Source organism: Neovison vison, chromosome 6, assembly GCF_020171115.1.
Source record: "Neovison vison isolate M4711 chromosome 6, ASM_NN_V1, whole genome shotgun sequence".
NCBI lineage: Eukaryota > Metazoa > Chordata > Mammalia > Carnivora > Mustelidae > Neogale > Neogale vison.
This window is the reverse complement of record NC_058096.1, coordinates 184,722,184-184,745,389: the sequence shown is the minus strand read 5'-3', so window position 1 is coordinate 184,745,389 and position 23,206 is coordinate 184,722,184. Positions and strand designations below refer to the sequence as shown.

Sequence of the window (23,206 nt, the reverse complement as noted above, 5' to 3'; positions counted from 1 at the left end):
CTTCTAATTCAACATACTGAGTACCAACTTTTTTTTTTAAGTGACATAATTTTATTACACATCTAAAGTATTTCCTCACTTCTGTCTGCAAAAGCTCTAAAAACTTTTCAGAGATGATATGCAAATAAACATGATTTGAACCCAGTATCACAATAAAATCTGGCTCTTAAGACTAGACAAGTTCTAAATCTATGGTAATTAACCCAACACAAAAATTTACCAACTTTCAAGTGAGTGTCATTTAAGCAGTAGCTGAGGGTCAAATGCAGCACTATGATCAAAGAGGCACGAATCAGCTCCCCCTGCTGCAGCAGTACCCTGGCAATCTTTATTTCCAACAAAGACATTACTGGATTCAGAGAAGTAGCAAGACCGAAGCAAAGTACATTGAATCTACCACCGAGTCTAGGAAGTTACTCTGCTCACACTCAAGAACTTCCACTTAACAAAATGGTTAAGTAAAGTTGTTAATATGCAGGGGTTTTTCATTCTAAAAGCTGATGGCATCATCTTTCATGAGACTGGCAAACCCTACTTTATCTATTTCCTATTATCACCTAGGAAAGGGAAAGAGTTTCCTCCCCACCCACAGCCACCTTAAATATACACTCCTTTATTTCCTATGTTGAAAGGCTTAGGGTAGAGTTCTCTCAGCATGGTGAGGAGGCAACCTTCCCGGGAGCAGGTAAGCCCTCCATGCTTTTAAATTGTATCACAGAACAAACAGGAGAAAACCATAGGATGTGATGGAAATCTTCCCAAACTCATTTTGTGGTGATGGTTGCACAAATCTTTAAAATAACTGAAATTCAATGAATCATGCACTTACTATTAGTGAATTCTACAGTATGTAAATCACACCTCAATAAAACAATACAATAATCACCAGCAAGGAGCAGAGTGCAATGATATAGTTAGAAAAAGGAATGTATCTAAGACCCAAAGAGACCCTCCATATAACTGACACATCTAATATAGACCACTGTTTCCCCCTGAACCTCCAAGTATCCTATTAAGTATATCCTCCTCCTTCCCTTAATACGTTCCTTTGGAGCATCTGACCTCCTTCCATTCTGCTCTGTGCTGCTCCAGTAAGAAAAAAGACCTTATGAATCACTTCCATGAATCTACCTGGAGAATTCAACATATAAAGTACACATGGCAATAACAATGAAAAGTTGGCAGGTGAACTCATAGAAATCAATTCCCTTTTCAGAAGAAATGGGAAGGAGGAGGAGGCATTCTAATTGATTCCCCAAGCCAGACTGCTCCAATCTCCCACACTGCACTTTATTTATACCTCTCTCAGAGCCTTTAAAACTTGGATTCTGCTCATCCTTGTGCATTTCTAACCAACCCCCCCCACCCCTCACCAATGTCTTGACCAGTATCTTTCACATCCTAGGAATTTAATAAATGCTCTTTGGGTAAGAGTTATTATTCTCCTCATTAAATTAAGTGACACCAATTCTATCCTCAAAGGGTAAATACAGTTCTGTGTCCTGCTGGACCTACTACTAATTAAACTCTGACTTCCTTCGTTGACTTGGTAGATTATGGCAATAAAGACAAAAATGATGAACAAACTCCAAAATTACCACTGGCTAGGCCAGCAGCTAGGCTGTTGTTATAATATGAATAAGAAACACCAGCTCAGAGCAATAAAACCCAATTTCTACGCCAGCCAGCAGGTTAACATAACCCTTTTATTATTTTTAAAAGTTATTCTAAAATCACAAATTTTTGCCTATTACTCACCGTCCAAACCCAACAAGTTTTCTACTGTCATCAATACCAGATCTGATTAAAACTATGCAAGACAAAAAGTATTCAATCTTTGAAGTACCAAAAAAATTACAGGAAAATCACAGAGCGGTAACTAGTATGGCAGGGAAATTAACCAACAGTTTCTACACCTCATAACCCCTGGATGAAGACCTGTTGAAAGTCGCCTTCCCGCATGAAAACCATTTCTAGCCTAAGAAAGCCAAAATGTTGTCTGCTTTCCAATTAAAGATGGCTTCAAGAATAGATCTCAAACACCAAAACACTGACAATAACCAAGATGAAACAAAAAGGCCACGTAAAGGTATCGCAACTTTTAAGAAGAGTATTAAGTCCTCAAATCTTGGGAATCTGTGTTCAAATCCTACTCAACCAGAGACCTCAAAAAATTACACGAAAACCCTTAAAGATAAGAGATAAGTATCCTGGTTCCTGAAATATTTCGTCTTTAGTAATTTAATATATCTTTTAAAAAACTGAATTTCACTGTCATCATCTGTAACTCTGATAAAACATCTCTATTGCTTTTAAAATCAAAACCTCCCACATGCTTCCAAAAAGTTGATAAGTCAGATTTTTCTTAAAAACATGTAGAAACTGAAATGCATTTCATTATAAGATAATTATTCCCAGCAATACATCAGATGTAAACTTGAATTTGGTTTTGCTCTTCACCAGTTAAGTTCTCAAGTTCTTAGGAGTTTCCTAGTCATTTACTTGAGCATCATCTACGGTAACACTCAAAGCAAAACCACAATAAAGAGGTTTGGCCTCTGAGGGATTCTACATGTAAAAAAACATTACTCATAAATAAAATACAATCACTATTGCTTTAAATAACAAATACATTTCTAAACTTTCATGCCATTTGATGGAATTCCCTGTTTCAGAGAGCAAAACAAAATCTATTAAGCTCCCAATAAGTGCTTTTTATTTTAACTAAATTTGTTCTATCATAATACAAAAAGTGACATGAATTTGCTGTAAAAACTTCTGGAAAAATATTGTTAGTTCTTGAGTACTTTCATTCAAAACACTCTTTATTGAAAGAGTTAGTAGAAGTCGCAGAACTGCTCCACCAGTAATTGGACCAAATCATCCCAGAATTATCTTCTTCAGGTTACCCAATACCCTAGGTAATCCCAAGTATAAATAAAGCAGTGAAACCCTGGCAGGATAAGTTTAGTCAAAGAATAACATCCAGTGAGAACTATGAAGTACTGCAACACAATCATATTGGACCACCACCGACTCAAAAACAAGTACCTGATGAAATGAGACTTCTGGCAATCAACTTATATCTTCAAGGATCCTCTAGGCACTCACTCCTCCCCAGCTTTCACACCCATATAACCCCAATGCCTTCCTATGAAATAACATCAAGAGTACCTTTACTTCAAACTCCAACATTAAGGACACAAAGTGCAGATTCAATTTAAAAGATAACCAAAAGGCTATAGAATCAGCTTTGACATTTTATCCAAATATATCCAAACATTAAACATGGAGTAGTTCAACTCGTTTTGATACCAGATGCGATTTACTACCCTCACAAAAATGAAAAGGAATTCTTTCAACATTCTTTTCACTGTAATAAGACTTTAAACACAGAAAAACTTCAATAGTCTATTCATTTCACCATTTTGCAGAATCGTCCTCCATCACCCCTCAGCATAAGATAATCAGGAAAAAAAAAACACAAAACTGACAGTTCAGCTTTCCAAAAAAATGCACTTGCTTTATCAAACCCCAACATTTATTTTCAAGCACAAGAAAGTAACAAGACAGTTGCAGCTCAAGACAGGAAAAGCACAACAACCAGCATAACTGTACGTCCACCACTAAATCGCTCAAAGAAAAAATTCAGGGCAGGCAAATTAAAAACATTCTACACATGGTGAAAATAAAAGGTCTAAACTCCTACAATCCATAGCAAAAGCACTGCTTCCTCTCTTTTTGAGCCAATACCAATAAGCCAATGGATACAAGTGTCAAATAAATCCAGCCTGTTCGGAATAAGACGAAAACCTGGAAAAATCCCCTCCCATAAATCATTCAGTGAATAAGACCGCTTTGCACACAACACAAAATACACACAACCAAAACCACACATCAACCACCCCCAAATGCAAAAAAGCCATAATCAACAAGTTGGAAAGAGGGCATGAAGTATAGCTCTCCACCCTCTCCCCGACCTTAAAAAACAAAAGTCCTTCAACAAAAGCTAACACAGATCTTCAAGTACCTGGTGGAGGTGCCTTTCCTCACATCGCAGATGCTGCATTTAAATGCTTCAGCGCTGTTTCTGAAGGTGCAGACGCTACAATCCCAAAAGCCTTCGTCTGCCGCAGGTTTCGCTTGTCTTTTTGGCCTTCGGAGGAGTGAGGAGTGGGGGAAAGGGGAGGGAAAAGACAGGGAGCAGGAAAAAGGGGGAGAAACAGCAAAACACAGACGCTGGTGAGCCGTCGCAATTTCGCAGGAATCTAGTGCTGGAAACTTCGCTTGGGCGACCACCCACCCACCCTTTCCGGGGACCGAAACAGGGACTGGGGAGGGCACGGGGCGCCCCCACCGGCACCCTGCAACCTCCGGGCCCGGACCGTGCTGCCTCGCAAAGCAGGCGGCGGCGGCGCCCCGGGAAAGGCCGCGGCGGGCGCAGGAAGCGGGCGGACTTGTGGACTTGAGCGTGGGGCTGGGGGGGCCGGCAGGGGAGCCGCGGGCCGGATCTGGAGGGGGCGCGCAGGGGCAGCCCGAGGCCGGCGGCGGGGAGTGGGCCGGCTCCTTCCCTCTCCCCTCCCATGCTCGCGCCCTCCCTCCCTCCCCACCTGGTTAAATCTCCCTTTGTCTGGGAGGAGTGGCGGCGGCGGCGGCGGCGGCGGAGGGCGGCTGAGGAGGAGCCGCCATGGCTGCGGCGCGCACGGCCGCCGGCCCCGAGCGGGAGCGACACCGCCTCCCGCCGCCGCCGCCGCCACCGCCCGCCGCCGCCGCCTCCCCCCGCCCCCGGATCTCCATCTTAGCAGCGCCTCCCCCCGCCCCGGGTGGCTCCGGGGCCTAGTCGTCGCCGGCCCCCGCCCGCCCCCAGCCCTCCCTCCCCTTCCGCCCCCTCAGCTCCGAGCAGGTACCTGGTCGGGCTCTTCTTGTCGCCCATGGTCATGGATGGGCTGTACCCCCGCCCCCCCCAAAGCCGAAACCGGCGCCGCTCGGAGGAGAAACGCCGTCCGGGGAGTCGTCGCGGACCGGCCCCCCTCCCTCCCCCGCGCCCGCCCGCCCGCCCTCAGCCGCTGGGGCTCGAGCTCCGGCCGCCGCCGCCGCCGCTGCTGCCAGTCTCCGGACGAGACTAGTCCCCGCCAGCGCCGCCTCCGCCGAGTGACTGACGAGGGGCGGGGCCGGGCGCCGCGCGTCACGCGCCGTGTAGCCAATGGGAGAACGGCGGCCGGCGCCGCGAGGGCGGGGGCGGGGCGCGGGGGAGGGCGTGGCGTGGCGGACGTGGGCCGGGCTGTCGGTGTGCGTGCCCGGGAGTGTGTGCGCGCTGGGGGCGCGCGTGCCTGCTGGTGGCCCGGCGGCCCGGCGTGGCGGAGCGTGCGAGCCCGGCGGGGCGCACGTGGCCGCGCCCGGGAAGCGGCGATGGGCTCCGGACCCTGCGCGTCCACCTTAAGGGGCTGTCGCGGCCAGTGGCCCCAATGGGCCCCCAGGGAAGTAGTTCCGTGCAGTTTGCGCGTGCCGCTGGGGCTTGCAACTGCCGCGCCGCTTGCTATGCCTCGAGGCTTGTAGTGCCCCGGGAGCCGGCGGGCCTCTTTCTTTTGGCCCGGGTTCTCATGCTCCCTCTTCCTTTCTTCTGCCACGAGGAGCTTTGTATCAGCCTCTCCTAAAGTCCGGGCCTCCTGCCGATACTACAGTCCTAAGACCCCTTCCAGGCCCCTGAGGCAGGAGAGAACTGTGCTGTAAGGGTGTGGCACAACTAAAGGTTCCCCGAGCCTACTCTCAGGGACACCAACTCCTGCTTGAGAGCCCCCCACCCCCAAACCTAAATAGGGCGTTTCCCTAGGGAACTTGCTGTTCAAATCCTGAGGGCCACATGCCAGCAGTCTAACCTTGTGCCTCAGCTCCTTCATCTGCAAGGTGAGGCTAACAATACTCCTCCTGGGGTCGTTTGGAAAAATTCAGAAATACAATGCACGAAAAGCACAAGAGTGAGTGCCTGGCATTGAGAAAGGACCAATATAAAGTATTGGGTTAAGAACTATTGGAACTGGGTCTGGGTTGAGCACCATTTCCCGCCGCTTTGGACGATTCTTGAAGGCGAGGAACAGGCAGTACCGGTTACTTTCTGACTACCTTCAAGAATGCTTGCCAAGGGGCACCTGGGTGGCTCAGTGGTTAAGCCTCTGCCTTCGGCTCAGCTCATGATCTCGGTCCTGGGATGGAGCCCCACATCAGGCTCTCTGCTCAGCAGGGAGCCTGCTTTCCCCCCATCTCTCTCTGCCTGCCTCTCCGACTACTTGTGATCTCTGTAAAATAAATAAATAAAATCTTTAAAAAAAAAAAAAAAAAAAAGAATGCTTGCCAAACTGACTTGAACCTTAGACCCCTTTGCCCTCAGAGAGTCAGGACCCTACATGGTTAGCTAAAAGACTTGGCTAGGTGGAAGCTCTGGGTGCCGGTAGGGAATTGGTCAAAGAATGATGCTAGAAGTTGGAAGGTGCGGGTAGGGGTGTGGAGGGAAGATAAGACCCACCCACAGCATCCACTGAGATATGTTTATGTGCAAACACAGTGTGGGTTATCAGGACTGCACGGGATGGAAGGAAACGAAAGAAACGTACCAAGGCACAAGATGAGGGAAGCTCACTGGAACTGAATGCCCAAGGAGCAGGAAGTCCTAGGATCATTCCAGGGAATGAATGTGTCAACGATAAGCTTGATCAGCACATGCTGTCCTCTCCAGGCAGGCACACCCTGGAGAGCCAGGAGCGAGAGCGTTATTTAGCAAGGGTCAGCAACCTCCTGGGCCTCCTTGGCTTCCCCTCTTGTCTCCTGAGGAAGGGAGGGAGAAAAGGAGGAGGAGGAGGGAGATAGAGGGTTGGGGGGCCAAAGAAAGCCAAGGGGCATGCACACAAGCCATGGCCCAATGCCCCCATCCTTGGCTCCTGGTGTCTGCCTGGCTTCCTCCCAAGGCTGAAGGTACTGAAAGAAAAGGGGCATTAAGAAATCCCTGGAGGAGTGGCCTCTGGATAGGGGAACTGGGTAGCTGGGGAGCAACAGATAGCGGAATGGAGACTGACTAAATTATGTACACAGAATAAAATGCACAAATCGGTTTTTAGCTTCATGAATTTTTGTAGATATCTACTACACCTTTGTATCCACCATCCAAATCAAGATACCGAAATTTTCATCCTTCCAGTGAGTAACTCCCCTCCCCACAGGTAACCTCGATTCCAGCTTCAGTCACCAAAGATCAGTTCTGCCTGTTTGAGTGTCATAGCATGCATCATAAGGTATGCACTCATGTGTCTGTCAACTTATTATTTGTGATATTCCTCCATCTTGTTGCCTATTATCAGTACCTTTTTATTTGCTTGAGTAAGAATGTGGAATTCCATTGCAAATACATGGCCATGTAGTTATCCCTGAGAGACAAATTTTTTAGTGCATTTTTAAAATTCTTTGACCTGTTTCACCTGTTCAAAAAAAAAGTTTTAAAAAATGTTATTAAGAAAAAAAGTTTCAGAATAGAGAACTAATTTCTAGGAATGTATCAGACCCACACAGCACCATGTGGTTGTAACTGTACAGGCTCTAATTTCACTCTGTTGTTGGAGGTAAATATCTACTAAAAGTCTCCTGTAGGTACAGGAGCCAGACAAGACTACTTCTGGAGCAATGTGCTGTAAAATATCTTGGCTCTAGGCAGAACATCAGACCATCATTCTAGAGTGGTGGTTTGCATCTGAGCTATGTAGGAAACAAATCTTCCTCCATGGCATTGCCTTGAACCACTGTGGGATGTAGGGATGAGTTGGATTTGACAGACAGCCCCTCCCCTGCTTTTCTTTCTCCTATTTTGAACTTCCATTTCAAGTTTCATTTGAAGGAAGGGTTCTGCTTTAAAATTTATTTGAAATCCACGGTGTTTGGAATAGATGCTGGCTAGAAGCATTCCCCAAGAAGTGTCTGATGTAAATGATTCCACAGATACACAAGACAGATTAAAAGACCCATTCTGCCTCCCTTCCCATCATTCACTCTACTTCAGTCACACTGGCTTCTTTTGCTGATCTTGGAACATTCATGCTCCCACCTCAGGGCCTTTGCACCTGCTGTTCTGTCTAGCTGGAATGCTCTTACCCTAGATAACCACATTCTTAGCTGCCTCACTTCCTTCATATGTCTTTGTTTAAAAGTCACATTCTCAGTGAAGTTTTTCCTGGGGCCCTATCTAAACATACCGCACACCAATCCATAACCTGATACCTTAACTACTTCTGTCCCCCTTAACTACTTTACTTTCCCCCCCTTTGACTACTTTACTTTCTTCTCCTTAGCACTTATCACCATCTACATACCGTGTAGTTAGTTTACTTATCTTACTTAGCAGATCTTTGCCCAGGAGAATATAAGTTCCATAACAGCAAGGATTTTTCTCTCTCTCTTTTTTTTTTCCCTTCCCCCTCTTCTATGTAAGTGCCCTGGAGAGTGCCTTGTAAGCATGCATTGAAGAAGTGGGGTCTTTATCCTGAGTGCCATAGAAGCCACTTTTAAGTTTACCAAGAATATTTGTCTACCTGAGACTGTCTGAGGTCTGCCTTAATAAGTGAGATACTGAGAGAAAGCAGACCTCTGGAGGGAGAGGTTGTGAAGGACTTTCATATTGGCCTGACAGAGCAGGAGTGCAGCTCCAGCAGGCTTCCCTTTGTTTGCTCAAGAAAGAAGCAAAAATTATTGATCCTCACCAAAGAAGGGTCTGCAATGTTAGCAACTTTGCTACCTCCTGTCTTTAAATTTGCAAGTACTAGTCCTAGACAGAAAACCCACATATTCACTAGGAGGAGGACTTTGAACCTTAGGAATACCCAGTAAAGCTATTATAAACAAGTCAAGGGGTTGAGGGGCCTTTCTCCAAATACCTCATGGTTTAAGCCATCTCACCCATGTGTCACCTTCTGGTCCGAGTCCCAAACTGCAATTCGGTGTGAGGTTTTCACTGGTCTGCAGTGAGAGGAAATGAGAAAACTAACATTAAATGTATGAACACTTTCCTATATTCAAATAAATTACCAACAATTGAGTCTTGGGAAAGAGTATTTTTTATAATGAGATCATGTCCTTCCAACTTTTTTCTTTTCTTGGAAGGCTGGATAACTGAATGCCCCCTCTCTTCCCTACTACCTTCTTCCCCCTCCCCACTCCAGATTTCTAGATTTATTAACTTGTTGGCTTTCAAGATGTTCTGGCTTATAGTTGAGTAAGAGCATTAGATTCATGCACTAGACTAATGCAAAAAAAGGTTTTGATATTCATATCTTGAGTTAAAGACATAACATTCTTATGGAAATAGTGCTACACCCCTTCAAATAGTCTTGCTTTTTCCGCTTCATCATTCTTGATGTAATATATAAATGCCCTTTTTAATAAAGGCAATAGTAGACATTAGTTCTCTTTCTTAAAATGTTCTCAGTTGACCACATCATGAGATGACAATTCTGTGTTGACTTCTTTTTCTCATGTGATCTCTACTCCCAGTGTGGGACTCAGACTCACAAACCCTGGGATCAAAAGGGGCACATTCTATGGACTGAGCCAGCCAGGTGCCCTTATGTTGACTTTCTAACCTTCTCTCCTCACCAATTTTGTTCTTGTCATTTTAAGTATTCCAAAATCTAAACGATTTTAGCAAAACCTTCAGTGGGAGTGTTACTGAGGAGAAGAGGAAGAACAGTATGATTTGGTGACTAAGAAGCCACCCAAGCAGGACAGAAACTAGAGAGGTTAAGATTCCGACCCTAATTGCTAAGATTGAATGCCCTACTTTTCTTTTTTTTTTTTTTTAAAGATTTTATTTATTTATTTGACAGAGAGAAATCACAAGTAGACAGAGAGGCAGGCAGAGAGAGAGAGAGGGAAGCAGGTTCCCTGCTGAGCAGAGAGCCCGATGTGGGACTCGATCCCAGGACCCTGAGATCATGACCTGAGCCGAAGGCAGCGGCTTAACCCACTGAGCCACCCAGGCGCCCCTGCCCTACTTTTCACTGAATGTTCCTTCAGTGGTTCAGGAGAAAACTTTCTTTTTTTTTTTTTTTTTAGATTTTGTTTATTTTTTTGACAGAGATCACAAGTAGGCAGAGAAGCAGGCAGAGAGAGAGAGGAAGGGAAGCAGGCTCTCCCTGCTGAGCAGAGAGCCGGATGCGGGGCTCAATCCCAGGACCCCGGGATCATGATCTGAGCTGAAGGCAGAGGTTTTAACCCACTGAGCTACCCAGGCACTCTGAAAACATTGTTTCTTGAAGCAATTAACTACATAGAGTGTTTTAGGAACTGCAGAGAACCTAGCGCACTTTACACAAAGACTGGGGCTTGTGCTGGTATCATTAGGGACATCTGCAGAGCGATACTGAGGATAGGATTAATGTCTAGAGAAGCAGCCTGGAGTCAAAAAAAGGTGGGGGGCGCCTGGGTGGCTCAGTGGGTTAAGCTGCTGCCTTCGGCTCAGGTCATGATCTCAGGGTCCTGGGATCGAGTCCCGCATCGGGCTCTCTGCTCAGCAGGGAGCCTGCTTCCTCCTCTCTCTCTCTGCCTGCCTCTCTGCCTACTTGTGATCTCTCTCTGTCAAATAAATAAATAAAATCTTTAAAAAAAAAAAAAGGTGGAGCTTCCCTGACCATCTGTGTTTGAACCTTAACCAGATTTTGCAACCAGCCTGTGTCACCTGTGCACGTGCTTATCAGAGCTATGAAGTTTTATTGATCTCCTTCTGGCACAGTAGGAAATATCACCAGTCGAAATCGTCCTGGGTTAGACCTTATGCCATTTATAAAAATTAATTCCAAATAGATCATAGACCTGAGCATAAAACCTATAACCATAAAACTTGCAGAAGAAAATACAGGAGAAAACCTTTGTGCCCCTGGGTAGACAAAGATTTCTTAGACCTGATACAAAAAATCATGATCCATAGAAGAAAGAATTGATAGTTTGAACTTTATCAAAATTAAAAACTTCTCTTTTAGAAAGACACTGCTAAGAAAATGAAAAGACAAGTCAAAGCCTGGTAGAAGATATTGGCAAAGCACATATCTGCTAAAGGAATCATATCCCAAATATATACAGAACTTTTACTATACATGAAAAGATAAGCAATCTAATGAAAACATGAGCAAAAGATCTGCATGGACATTTTGTTGAGAAGGATAAGTGAATGGCTAATAAACACATGAAAAGACACTCAGCATCCTTATTCATTAGGAAAATGCAAATTAAAAGCATAATTAGATACCACTGCACATTAGAATGCCTTAAATCAAAAAAATCCTGACAATCCCCAGTGCTGGGGAGGAAGTTCAGCGACCCTCACAATGCCAGTGGGAGTGCAATATGGTACAGTTCCTCTGGGAAAACGGTTTGGCAGTTTCTTATAAAGTTAAACATACACTTACCATACGAGCCAGCAATCCCACTTCTAGAAAGTTACTAAAAGAAATAAAGACATATGTTCACACAAAAACCTGTACTTGGATATTTATAGCAGCTTTATTCATATCACCAAAATCTGGAAGCAAACCAAATGCCCTTCAGCTGGCGAATGAGAAACAAAAAGCAGGTCCATCCCTACCACGGAATACTACTCAGCAACAAAAAGGAACAAATGACCGACATACGCAATACAGATGAGTCTCAGATACGTTATCCCAAGTGAAAGAAGCTGGTCTCCAAAGGTGACATATTGTGTGATTCTATTTATATGACATTCTGGAAAAGGCAAAACTACAGGGATGGGCAGATCCGTGGTTGCCAGGGGTTGGGGTGGAGGGAGGGTTTGACCAAATGGAAGGGCAGCAAAAGGGGATTTGGGGAGAAGATGGAAGTAATTTTCATCTTGATTGTGGAGATTGCTACAAGACAAAAATGCACTCATCAAAACTTGGACCTGTACGCCACAGAGTTTTATTATATCTAAATTACTTTAGTAAATCTGACTTTTGACCATTATGTCATTCTAGAATGGAAAATTCCTCAAGTCTCTATATTCCACACTGCCTGCCCCAGTGATAGTAACCACAAGAGCTAGCATTTTGTAGTCTAGCTGCGTGTCTAGCACTTGGGTAATCCTTGCTTTCCTGAGTGTTCTCCTTAGTAATTCACCCAATTATTCAGGCCCTGATTCTTAGACTCATCTTTGACTCCTCTCTTGACCCTATACCCTACATCCATCCCATTAGTAAATCTTTTGCACTTGACCTTCAACACACACCCTCAATCTGAACACTTCCCATTATGTCTCTTGCCATCACTCCAGTCCAAGCTAGGATCAGCTTTCAGCTGCCTAAATGGCCTCCCTACCTCTCCTCTTGCTCCCTGCACCTGTCTGGATGGGCTAGGTTATGTCCAGAAGTGGCATGCCCACTGTGGGCCAGTTGCAGCTCTGTTCCACATCTTTTCCCTCCAGAACCCAGGAGGATGGAGCAGTGTCCACGTTGAACGCTGCTGGTCACAGAGACGGGGGGTAAGGACTTCTGGAGAGACTCGCACTGGCAACTGATTAAGAGCTTAGCCTTTAAGTGACACTCCTGACTTCTGTCCAGTGGTCACAGCCCATGGCCCCACTCAGCGACAGGAAGTGCAGCCCCCCATGTGTCCAGGAGGTGGAGAGCTGGAAGTATGTGTCCATCAGCTTCGTGACAACCATGACTCTTTAAAATCTCTTCTCCAAACAGTGCTCAGAGGGATGTCCACCACAAAGGCAATCCCCTGCTCAAAATGCTCTCATGACTTCTCCTGACAGTTAAATGAAAATCCAGTGTCCTGACTCTGGCCTTCAAGGCTTACTGACTTCATCCTGCTTCCAGCCTAGCTCTGGGCACACTCTACTCTTGTGCTTTCTCGCCAAACCCAACCATCTCTAAGGGCATTTCTCTCTGTTCTCCCCCACATATTACCATAGCGCCATCTTTCTCATTGTCCAGATGTCTGCTACCTAGGTCTTCCCTCTTCAGAGAGAGGATCTCCCTGACTGAAATATCATACACAGCATAACCCCCGGTCAGTTTCCCCCTTATCCAGCTTAATTTTTCTTTTCATCATTCTTATGCCCTGCTATTACATGCTGTATTATTTGTTTTTGCCTGACTCTCCCACTAGAATTTAATTTCTATCTATCAGGACAATGACTTGGCTTTGTTTCTCCATCCCTAGTGCCTGAAACAGTGTAGAGAATATTCCTCCACAGAGTAGGACCTCAGAAATTCTTTGTGGAATGAATGAAGCACTTTTACATCTATTACCCCATTGAAACTCCTAAGTGACTCAGTGAGGTAAGAACTATTATCATTGTCCTCCTTGACAAAGGAAGAATCTGGAGGCAGGAAAGGGATTTGCCTGGAGTCAGGGACAGGGTTTGCATTCAATCTCAGCATCTGATTTCCAGGCTCCACCTCTTATTATTTTTTTTTAAGATTTTATTTATTTATTTGAAAAAGAAAGAGAGAGAGAGAATGGGAGTGAGAGGGAGAGGGAGAAAGAATGTGAAGAAGATTGCACTGAGCCCTACACGGAGCTAGAGCTGGAAATGGGGAGATCATGACCAGAGCCGAAACCGAGAGTCAGACGCCGAACTGACTGAGCCACCCAGGTGCCCCCCAGATCCCCTCTTCATCTCTGTCTTCACTATGCTGCTTGTGAAGCCCAGCTTTCGCTGACAAAGAACCAGCCAGTTGTGGAGGGTGCCTAGGGAAGGGGAGCAGATATGGAAGTTCATCAGTCCTTTCTGACTGAAGATCCCAGGGTCCTCATGAAGGCAGAGAGGTTTGCCGGCCCTGGTACACCTAGTCTGTGGGCCCACATTATGGTGAATTCTTGCCAAATCAGATAAGAATTGTGTGACGGAACCCAAGGAATGCACAATGCACTTTGGCACTGATCTATTTGGGGCCTTAGAAATATGCAGAGCAGGGGGTCCCTACGATGGTATCATTTCCTGCATTGTCTCAACAAATATCTATTGATCCCTTGGATCCCGAAATTGCTTCCCTAGCAGCTGGTCCTTGATACCTTTAGAATCAGAGTCACGGAATTCTGAGGGTAGGAAGGAGAGTCAGGACAAGCAATCCATCTACTTGTATCCTTTTAGTTTGGGGCAAGACCCCTGGGGGCATGGAGATTACAGAGGGCTTTCTCACACATCCTAGCCCTTGATCTTCACAGCCCCCTTCTCTCGGTGAGAGTCAATGTCATCCTTCTCCTTAGGAGGAAGGTGTGCGTGCTGAGGCTCAGGCAGAGCACAAGACTTGCCTAAGGCCATAGACCCACAAGCAGTTTTGAAACCTGAGCTTCAAAACCTGCTTTTCTGATGGCAGGTTCTCATTACTAGACCACAAACAGGATCCATGGGACCCAAACACCCTGGGATTCCTTAAGAGTTAGATTAGGAAAGGGACCCCCCCCCACAGGAACATCTAATGTTGGGGTCTGTTTATACGTTATCATGGACTGAACTATGTTCTTCCTCAGATTCACAGAGTAAAGCCCTAACCCCCAGCATCTCAGAAAGTGACTGTATTTGGAGATAGGGCCTGCAAACCAGTAATTAAGTGAAAGTGAGGCCCTTACAGGTGGACCTAGTCCAATGGGACTGGTTTCTCTTGTAAGACAGAAGGAGACATGAGGGGTGTGTGCGTGCAGAGGAAAGGCCATGTGGGGACCAAGTGACAAGGAGGATCTCTGCAAGTCAAGGAGAGGCGAAACCAACCCCACTGACATCATCATACGGACGTCCAGCCTCCGTAATGAGACACAACAAATGTCTGTTGTGTAAGTCACCCCATCCGTGGCATTTTGTTACAGCAGCCCGGGCACACGAATAGTACACATGTCATGAGTGTGTGCATGGCTACAGAGAGGCCACCCACAGGATAGGAGTGTTTACTCTGTGGTCTGAAAGCATGAGGTGTTTTCACAAAATGAATGCTAACGATAACCCCATGAGGAGGGTTCGGTCATGGTGCCCCTTTTATGACTAAGGAAAGTAAGACAAAGTAGAGTCACTTGCCCCGAGCTGCATATTTGTAAAGTGTCAGGGCTAGAATTCGAATCCAGGCAGCCTGGGCTCCCAAGCACTTGTCCCGAAGGATCTACCTGAGTTAGCTGTCATCATTCCCACAGTCCGGGTGAGGAGACTGACACTCAGACACTTGTCCAACATCCCAGAGCCAGGTAACGGTGGACCCAGAACTCCAACTTCTTTGTATTTCATCACAGATGGAATCCCTGGAACTCAAGAATCCTGGAATTCATTCACTGGAGGAAGGGAAGGGACCCAGCTTGAAAGAGCAGAAGCTGAAATCTATGTAGGCACAGAATGAATTTGTTGGGGGAAGAGGCATGTGATAGAGAGGTCTGGGCCAAGTAAAAGGTGAGGGGAGAGGGTAATGTGGAGCCCGAATTTGGGAAGGCTAGGAGGGGGAGAATGTAGAAACCAGAGACCTTTGAAGAGCATGGGGTCCTCCACCCCCTTTTTATACCCTCTCCTCCCTCTTGCTACTTGCCCATGGATAGAGAAGTGAAGTAACTTGCCCCAGGCCACGTCACAAGGCAGGCAGCTGGCAGGTGTCCTTGACTCTCACGTCCACTCCCCTCTTACTTCCTTGATAGCTACTCACAAGGCACCTACTATGGGCCTGGTACCGGAGGCTGACAACACCCGGGTGAAGGACACGGCAGGCCTAGCCCTGGGGAGCACACAGTCTGGAAGAAACGGATACATGTGCAGATCGGTCCCAGGGTGGTGAGGACCATGATGGACAGGTGATCGTAATCATCAGTGTTCTATCGCCTCCCGGTAGCTTCCTTCTTTCCCAAGCAGTGTATTGGGCCTGTGCTCTCTGCCTTGAGAAATCTGATAGAGTAGAAGGAAAAAAGGCCCGTTGGTCTCTGCCTCTCGTGTTCCATAATTCTAAACTCTTCAAGTTCCTCTGGGGCAACCCAGGGCAGGTAGGGGGATAGATAAATGTCCCAGAGAAGGAAGTGGAGGGGAGTGCTTTTTCCAGACAAGAAAACTCTTCACAGGTGCTGGGGGAGGGAAAGAAGACAAGGAGTTAATTAAGGGGAGAAAGCTGAGAGCCCGAGAGCAGAGACTCTGTTCACCAAGGGGGTCCGGGGAAGGCAGCAAGACCTCAGAACAGGTGTGCTGGTGGTAAGATCCACGCAGACAAAGCCACAGCCACCTTGCAGAGATTTAGAGACCCAACATGGAGTGAGCATTGCCCATGTGATGCCTGAACTTGGAAGGGGCCATGAAGAGAAAACCAGGGATGTCTTTAAGGCGACCCGTAATGAAGAGATGCCCCAGGACCGGGGAGACACCTCCCTTACCACAGCAACCCTCGAGAATCTAGAATATAGATTCACCACTGGAGAGAGGGGCAGCACCACACTGAGGGAGACTGACTTGGGATGGGGTTCAAAATACAGATCAGGAGGGGAGAGATGAAGATAAGGAAAGACATGCCTGGCAGGCCTGAGATGCATGCCTGCCTCATCGTAGGAGAGGCAAACTGAAGTAGTGAGCACACGCTGGCCCAGGACGGGCAGGGAGAGCATCCCAGGCCCAGGGAACCGCACATGCAGTAACACTGAGGGGCAGTGGCTCATGGGCCACAAGGAAATCAATGTGTTAGAAGTAGGACGATGTGGAGCAGTGGAGGTGCCAGTCCAGAGAGGGAAGCCCTGTCTTGATGCAGCTTACACACCAGGTGCATGGGCCCGAATTCATCTTGAACATAGGCTATCGACACATTGTAATCAAGGAAGCTGGAGGATTAGTACTGATTAGAGACTAAAGTCTCTTTAGGAGCAATATAGATGTTGGTGACCTCTTAAAATGAGGAAGTATGCAAAAGGACAGCAAAAATGGCAAAGAACTGAAAAGAACAAGGAGAGGGTGAATGGAAGAAGAGATCTTCAACAGCAGAATCTCCTGGACTTTTTTTTCTTATTTTTTTAGAGAGTTTTATTTGACAGAAAGACAGAGCACAAGCAGGGGAAGCGGCAGGCAGAGGGAGAGAGGGAAGCTGGCTCCCATTAAAGCAGGAAGCCCGATGCTGGGCTGGATGCCAGGGTCTGCCATCATGACCTGAGCCAAAGGTAGATGCTTAACCGACTGAACCACCCAGGTGTCCCCCACTTCTTTGAGAAAAATAACAGAGATTTGTTTTCCAATTTTTTAATTTATTTTTATTTTTATTTTTATTTTTTTTTTGGAGAGAGAGAGAGAGAGAGAGAGAGTGCAAGCAGGGGAGGGGCAGGGGAAGGAGAGAGAGAATCCTAAGCAGGGTCCACACTCAGCACAGAGCCTGATGCAGGGCTTGATACCCTAAGATCATGATCAAGCTGAAACCAAGAGTTAGATGCTTAACTGACTGAGACACCCAGGCTCAACTCCTCCCCCTCCCCCGACATTTTAAAATTTGGACTTCCCTGCTCTCACCCCTTCCAACTGAGCTCACTTCCCACCCTTAGTCCAAACTGATGGACTCTCTCCACCAGGCATTAAAGCACGCTATATCACCAGCCTCCCCAGTCAGAGGAAATAGTGTCGGGGCTGAGGCTTAACAATCTCTATCTGGACCTTCTGTTAGTGGATGAATGATGTCACACTTTCCAGATAGAGACAGTCAACCATAGTTGAGCCTGGGCGATACTCAGGGCTCTGGCCATCATCCTCAATTGGTCCCTCATCAAAGACCAGAAACAACTGAGGCCAGGGGTACTGGAATTCAAAGACATTCTGAGAACCTGCCTGAGAGCTGAGGTTGGCACTGGTGAGAGAGCACACAGTGTCCCAAACACCTGAGCCAAATCCTGCATGAAAGCATGATCAGGACTCCAGATGCCTGTAAGAGGAGTAAAGGGTTCAGGTCCTTACTGAGCTCCTGGGAGTGTTCCAACACCAGGGTTACTGGTGCCGGTAGTAAGTCTTTCAGGAGCCCCTTGGGTACTTTCACATGGCAGTACCTGAAGACATTGGCCATGTGCCCCAGGCAGAAGACTGGCAGCTGGGCCTGGCTGCAGCCTTGGAGGAGGTAAACAGTGCCCTGCTGGCCAAGCAGGTCCGGCCAAACAGTGTGCTGGTGGGGACGGCCACCATGGTGCCAGGGCACAGCTTGGCCATGGTGGCCCAAAGCACCTTGGTCCAGAGTACATGATCCAGGCCATTGGCCCACATGGCCCAGCTCCTGGGGAGCCGCAAGACCCAGGCCCCCAGCGCTGCCTGAACTGACAACTGACAAAGCTCAACCCGGCTGTGGCCCTCAGCAACCTGCAAATCTCCTGGACTTAATTGGACTTTGGGGGCGAGGCACACAGAGGAGTCAAGGGTGATGCCCAGGTTTCTGACATGGGTTAATGAGTCAACCATAGTGATGTTACTAGAGCTAGAGTTACAGGAGAGGAGGCTATGTGGAGGAGGAGATAATGAGTTGACCTGTAGATATGACGAATTTGCCATATCACTTTGGAAGCTTTTGGCTACAAGGAACAGCAAAACAAAACAAAACAAAACAAAACAAAAACCTATACCAACAATAATACATTAATGAATTATTGATAACATAGTTGGAAGCCCCTGTCCCAGATAGGATTCAACTGGCTGGTCATGAAGGACCCAGGTGCCATTCTTCTCTTGTTGGATTTGACCTGTTTCTCATGGTTACAGATGGTTGTCATGACTCTAATATTACAAGGCACAGCAATATCTAGAAGGAGAAAAGAAACCATCACTCATGTGTCTAAGAGAGAGAAAAGTTTTCCTAGACATTCCCAGAAATCGTCCCGTCTGGGTCACATGCCCACTCCCTAAGCAATCACGGGCTTCCACCGATTGTCAGGCAGGGATTGGCAGCTGAGGAGTGGTCCACGCACCACTCTTACTAGGTGAGTGTGGCACGTGCAAACGGAGATAATGTTGGAACCAGTTGGAGAGGAGGAACAGAAGACAGATTTCGGCTGAAGATAGCACAGAGCTTGAATGAGGAAAGCTGTGGATGAGCCCCTGCGGGGACAGAGCAGAAAAGAAAAAGAAGCCAAACACAGAACTCTGGAGAATACCACGATTTGAGGCGGTCCCTGAGGAAGAAAAACTGCAGTGCTATGGTTGAGAACTTGCCTCTGGATTCCAGCAGACCTCGATGGGAAGTCCAGTCCTCCTGCTTATTAGCCATGGACCTAACAGGTAAAGATCCCTTCATCACCCTGAGCCTTCCGTCCTCATCCATAAAATGGAACCAGGAAGTCCTACCTCCTGGGGCTGCTGCAAAGAGTTGATAAGAAAATGCCCACACAGCCTCATGTGGCCTCAGCCCACAGCAGCTCTCATGGGCACTGGTGAAGAACAGCCTAGACAGTGTCTGAGGCGTGAAGGGAAAAGCCAGAGAGTAACCAGGATGGGATGGTGTCATTGAAGGCATGGAGCGAGAGGATTTCAAGGAGGAAAGAGTGGGCAATTATGTCATCTGCTGAAAAGAGGTCGGGTCAGAAGTGGACTGCAAAATGCCCTTTGGATTTAGCAATTAGAAGGTCACTGGCACCCTTGACAAGAGCACTCTGAGTGGAGTGCTGGGGTTGGGAGCCAGGAAGCAGAGGGTCAACAGTCAAGACCAGAATTCGACTTGCCTGGCTACGAACCAACATCAATGTTCTTCGCATGATGCCAGGAGGCGCTTCGTTTGGAAAATTCCCGTTTTAAGTCATGCCTCAAAAATACTCATTTGGAGAGCCATAAACAGTAGGATTCCACAATCTGTGAATGAAACGGCCCCTCTTCATCATTTTTAATTTTTTTGTGGATACGGCGAAGGTGGTTGTTTCCTTTCATTAGAAATATGTTGCGTGCTTTTGGAGGATTTGTGTTTACATTACCGTTTTATTGCTATATGGTTCTTTTTTATATAACATATTTTACAACCATAAAAACAAACAAACAAAACAAACAAAACCCAAACAACATATGTGCTTCACATTAAATTCAGAAAGTTCAAACCCCTCACTCTGTGCACGTTTTTTGAGGCAAAGTGTGGGACTAGGAAAACCCTCTGAGAAATGTGCAATTTGACAAATCCGCCTTTAAGAAATGATAGCAGTTGCTTTCGAGACCGGTTTGGTCATACGGATCGTGTTTGTCAGGGCTGTCATTAAAAGCCTAATATTTTTCCCATTGCAGAATGTCTCCAAGTGATTCAGACATGGGCAGAGGCTAAGCACAGTCAATTTCGTGACCTTCCTCGTGCTACCCACCCCCTGTCCTGGCTATCTCAACTCCCCAGTGGATGATCTCTTATCCCTAGCAACAACTGCAGCTGCTACTGTTTCTTGACTCTGGCGAGGAACGTGGGCTTAGGGCCAAGTCTACTGTCCAGGGCTCCCCATGGAAGATGCTAGAAGAGCACTACACACTCTCTCACCATCAGTGACCCAAGTTCACCACCTTGGCCGAACATCTGGATTGCAACACACAGAGTTCAGAGGTCTGGCGTGTGTGTCTGCACCTGGTCTAGCTGTTTAAACGGAGCTGACCTCAAACCAAACACCCGGCCTCAGTGCTGTTATGTACACGGAGGCTGGGATGCCAAATATAAATATTAACTTCGGCATCTTCTCCCTGCAGGACTCTGTGACTCAAGGATGCATATTAACCATCCACTGTGCACAAAAGCTACCGCATTCTATTCTCTGAGTACTGACCTCCTCTCCAAGGAAAGCCGATCTCCTTTCTGACCATTGTGAATGTTTGTTTGCTTGCTTTAATAATATCACAGCACCTTTCCACTGAGGGGTTCACTATTACCTCGTCGGGTGGGGGGCAGCTGCAGATGTGCTTCCCATCCCCAGGAGAGGCTTGTGAGCAAGCACCATATGTTATTAAGACCTCTCAGAACTCATTGTCATTGCCAGGAGCACAGTCAGGGACACGGGAGGCAAAATGGGGCCATGAAGCAGACCTGGGTCCTCGATGCCCAGCAGCTCTGAGCTGTTACTCCTCTTTGAAGTCAGCTAAAGAAGACAGATGAGAGACACAGAGAGAGAGAGTGTGTGTGGTGGGGGAGGGGTGACAGGTGTGGCTGAGAGCAGCCAGAGGCAGAACAGGTGTAGTAGTTTAAGGAAATGGTAGAGCATGACATTCCTGGGCACAGGAATGGACCTAGTTTTTCTGTTTCAAGAGAGACCTGAAAATACAAAGAGCATGATTTTTTTTTTTTTTTCTTTTTAGAGAGAGACTGTGCGTGAGTAGGGCGGGGAAGGGCAGAGGGAGAAAAGGAGAATCTTTTTTTTTTTCCTTTTAAAGATTTTATTTGCTTATGAGACAGAGCAGGAGCAAGAGCGGGGGTTGGGGCAGAGGGAGAAGGAGAAGCAGGCTTCCAGCTGAGCGGAGAGCCTGATGTGGGGTTCAATTCCAGGACCCTGGGATCATGACCTGAGCCAAAGGCAGACAGTAAACAGACTGAGCCATCCAGGCCAAAGAGGGAGAGAATCTTAAGGAGACTTCATGCTGAACGCAGAGCCTGAGGCAGGGCTCCAACTCACGACCCTGAGATCATGACCTGAGCCAAAACCAGGAGTCAGACGCTTAACCAACTGAGCCACCCAAGCACCCCCCAGAGAGCATGGTTTCATTTCCATAAATGTGTATTACCAAACTGATGATAATATCCAAGGTAGTAAGTGCTGGGGGACAGAGGCATGCACAAAATCCTATGGGGTTACGAGAAAAAAAGACCAACCTTAACTGGGATACTAATAAAAGTTTCACAGAGAAAGAAGCATTTGAATGGAATGATCAATCATTCTTTCATTTGACAAATGTTTTTTGAGCCCTGTATGTGCCAGCACCACCCTGAGCACCCCGGGGAGGACAGACAAGGTCACTCCCATCAGGGAGCTGACTCTTTCAGGAAGCTAGACCACATGCATCGTGGGTACTGGGCCCTGGGAGTTGCCCTCTTGGAGACAACATTCTGTGGGAACAGATGAAACAATCAGACAAGTCATTCAAAACTGTGCCATGGGGGTTATGATCAGAGAAGGACAGGAGGCTATGGGATGGTAAGAAGGGTACTTGGAACAACTGGAAGAGGGGGCAGTTCTGTCCTCCAAGGACGATTTCACAGCACCTGGACACATTTTTGGTTGTGGAAACTGGGGGAGCGGGGTGCTGCTTGCATCCAGCAGGTCAGGGCCAGCGATGCTGCCAGACACCCTACAATGCCCATCCGACAACAGACTGCAACAGTCTGCTGTTGAGAATTATCCCACAGAGAATCATCCACCCTGAAATGTCAGTAGCGCCGAGGCTGAGAAACTCTGGCTTAGCCCTAGGTCAGGGGATGCTTTGGGGAAGAAGTGCAGTTCGATTTGAGAAATGGAGGATGCTGGAAGTTCAGAGGCTGAGGAAAAGGAGTCCAGCATCTAATCAGAGTTTGAAATAATGATGAGAGAGAGTCATCCCCGGGAACTCCAGCCGAGAAGGCAGGGAAGGTGGAAGGGAGTTGGTAGGAGATAAAACACAGAATCTGATCTGTTCCCAAAGTAACTAGACAGTCTTCTATGCTGTATGAGAAAATGTGGGCTTGATCTGGAGGGCACGATGGCTAATACAATCTCCCCACTGCCACCTCTCACACACATCTACCCCTTTGGAAACCTTTAAATCCAGTGATGTGATTTCATTTGTTTTTAGAAAATCCTCTCTAGGGGCACCTGGGTGGTTCCGTGGGTTAAAGCCTCTGCCTTTGGCTCAGGTCATGATCTCAGGGTCCTGGGATCGAACCCCACATCAGGCTCTATGCTCAGAGGGAAGCCTGCTTCCCCCTCTCTCTGCCTGCCTCTCTGCCTACTTGTGATCTCTGTCTGTCAAAAAAAAATTAGAAAATCCTCTCTAATGGCAGTGCAGATGACTGGAGAAGGGTGGGGTGGGGGGAGAGATTGGAGGCACAGAAGAGACTGCTACAAGAAAGAAATGATGACCGCAGGCCATGACAGTGAACATGGGGAAGCTGCAACAGACTCCTGAGAATAGACTTTTTATTTTTGATGATTAATTGGGTGTAGGGAAGGAAGGATTTGCTTAGGATGACTGTGAGCTTTCTAGCCAAGGGCTAGTGTGAGCAGTGTCGTGTGTGACAGGGAGGAAGTAATGTGTAGGGGACATAGTTCATTT

At 47.0% G+C, this 23,206-nt stretch overlaps 1 protein-coding gene and 1 pseudogene across 1 annotated transcript in view; both read right to left on the bottom strand.

The window, feature by feature from the left end:
• LOC122909268 (RING1 and YY1 binding protein) overlaps window positions 1-5,021 on the bottom strand; it is an 82,169-nt gene extending 77,148 nt beyond the window's left edge. The window contains exons 1-2 of the mRNA XM_044253155.1: window positions 4,908-5,021; window positions 4,031-4,156 (exon numbers count right to left, since the gene is read on the bottom strand). Coding sequence (XP_044109090.1) covers window positions 4,031-4,156; window positions 4,908-4,939 — 158 coding nt within the window. The 5' untranslated portion in view covers window positions 4,940-5,021. The remainder of the gene's footprint in view (window positions 1-4,030; window positions 4,157-4,907) is intronic.
• Window positions 5,022-17,629: 12,608 nt separating this feature from the next.
• LOC122910189 lies at window positions 17,630-18,412 on the bottom strand (annotated as a pseudogene).
• Window positions 18,413-23,206: the final 4,794 nt, after the last annotated feature.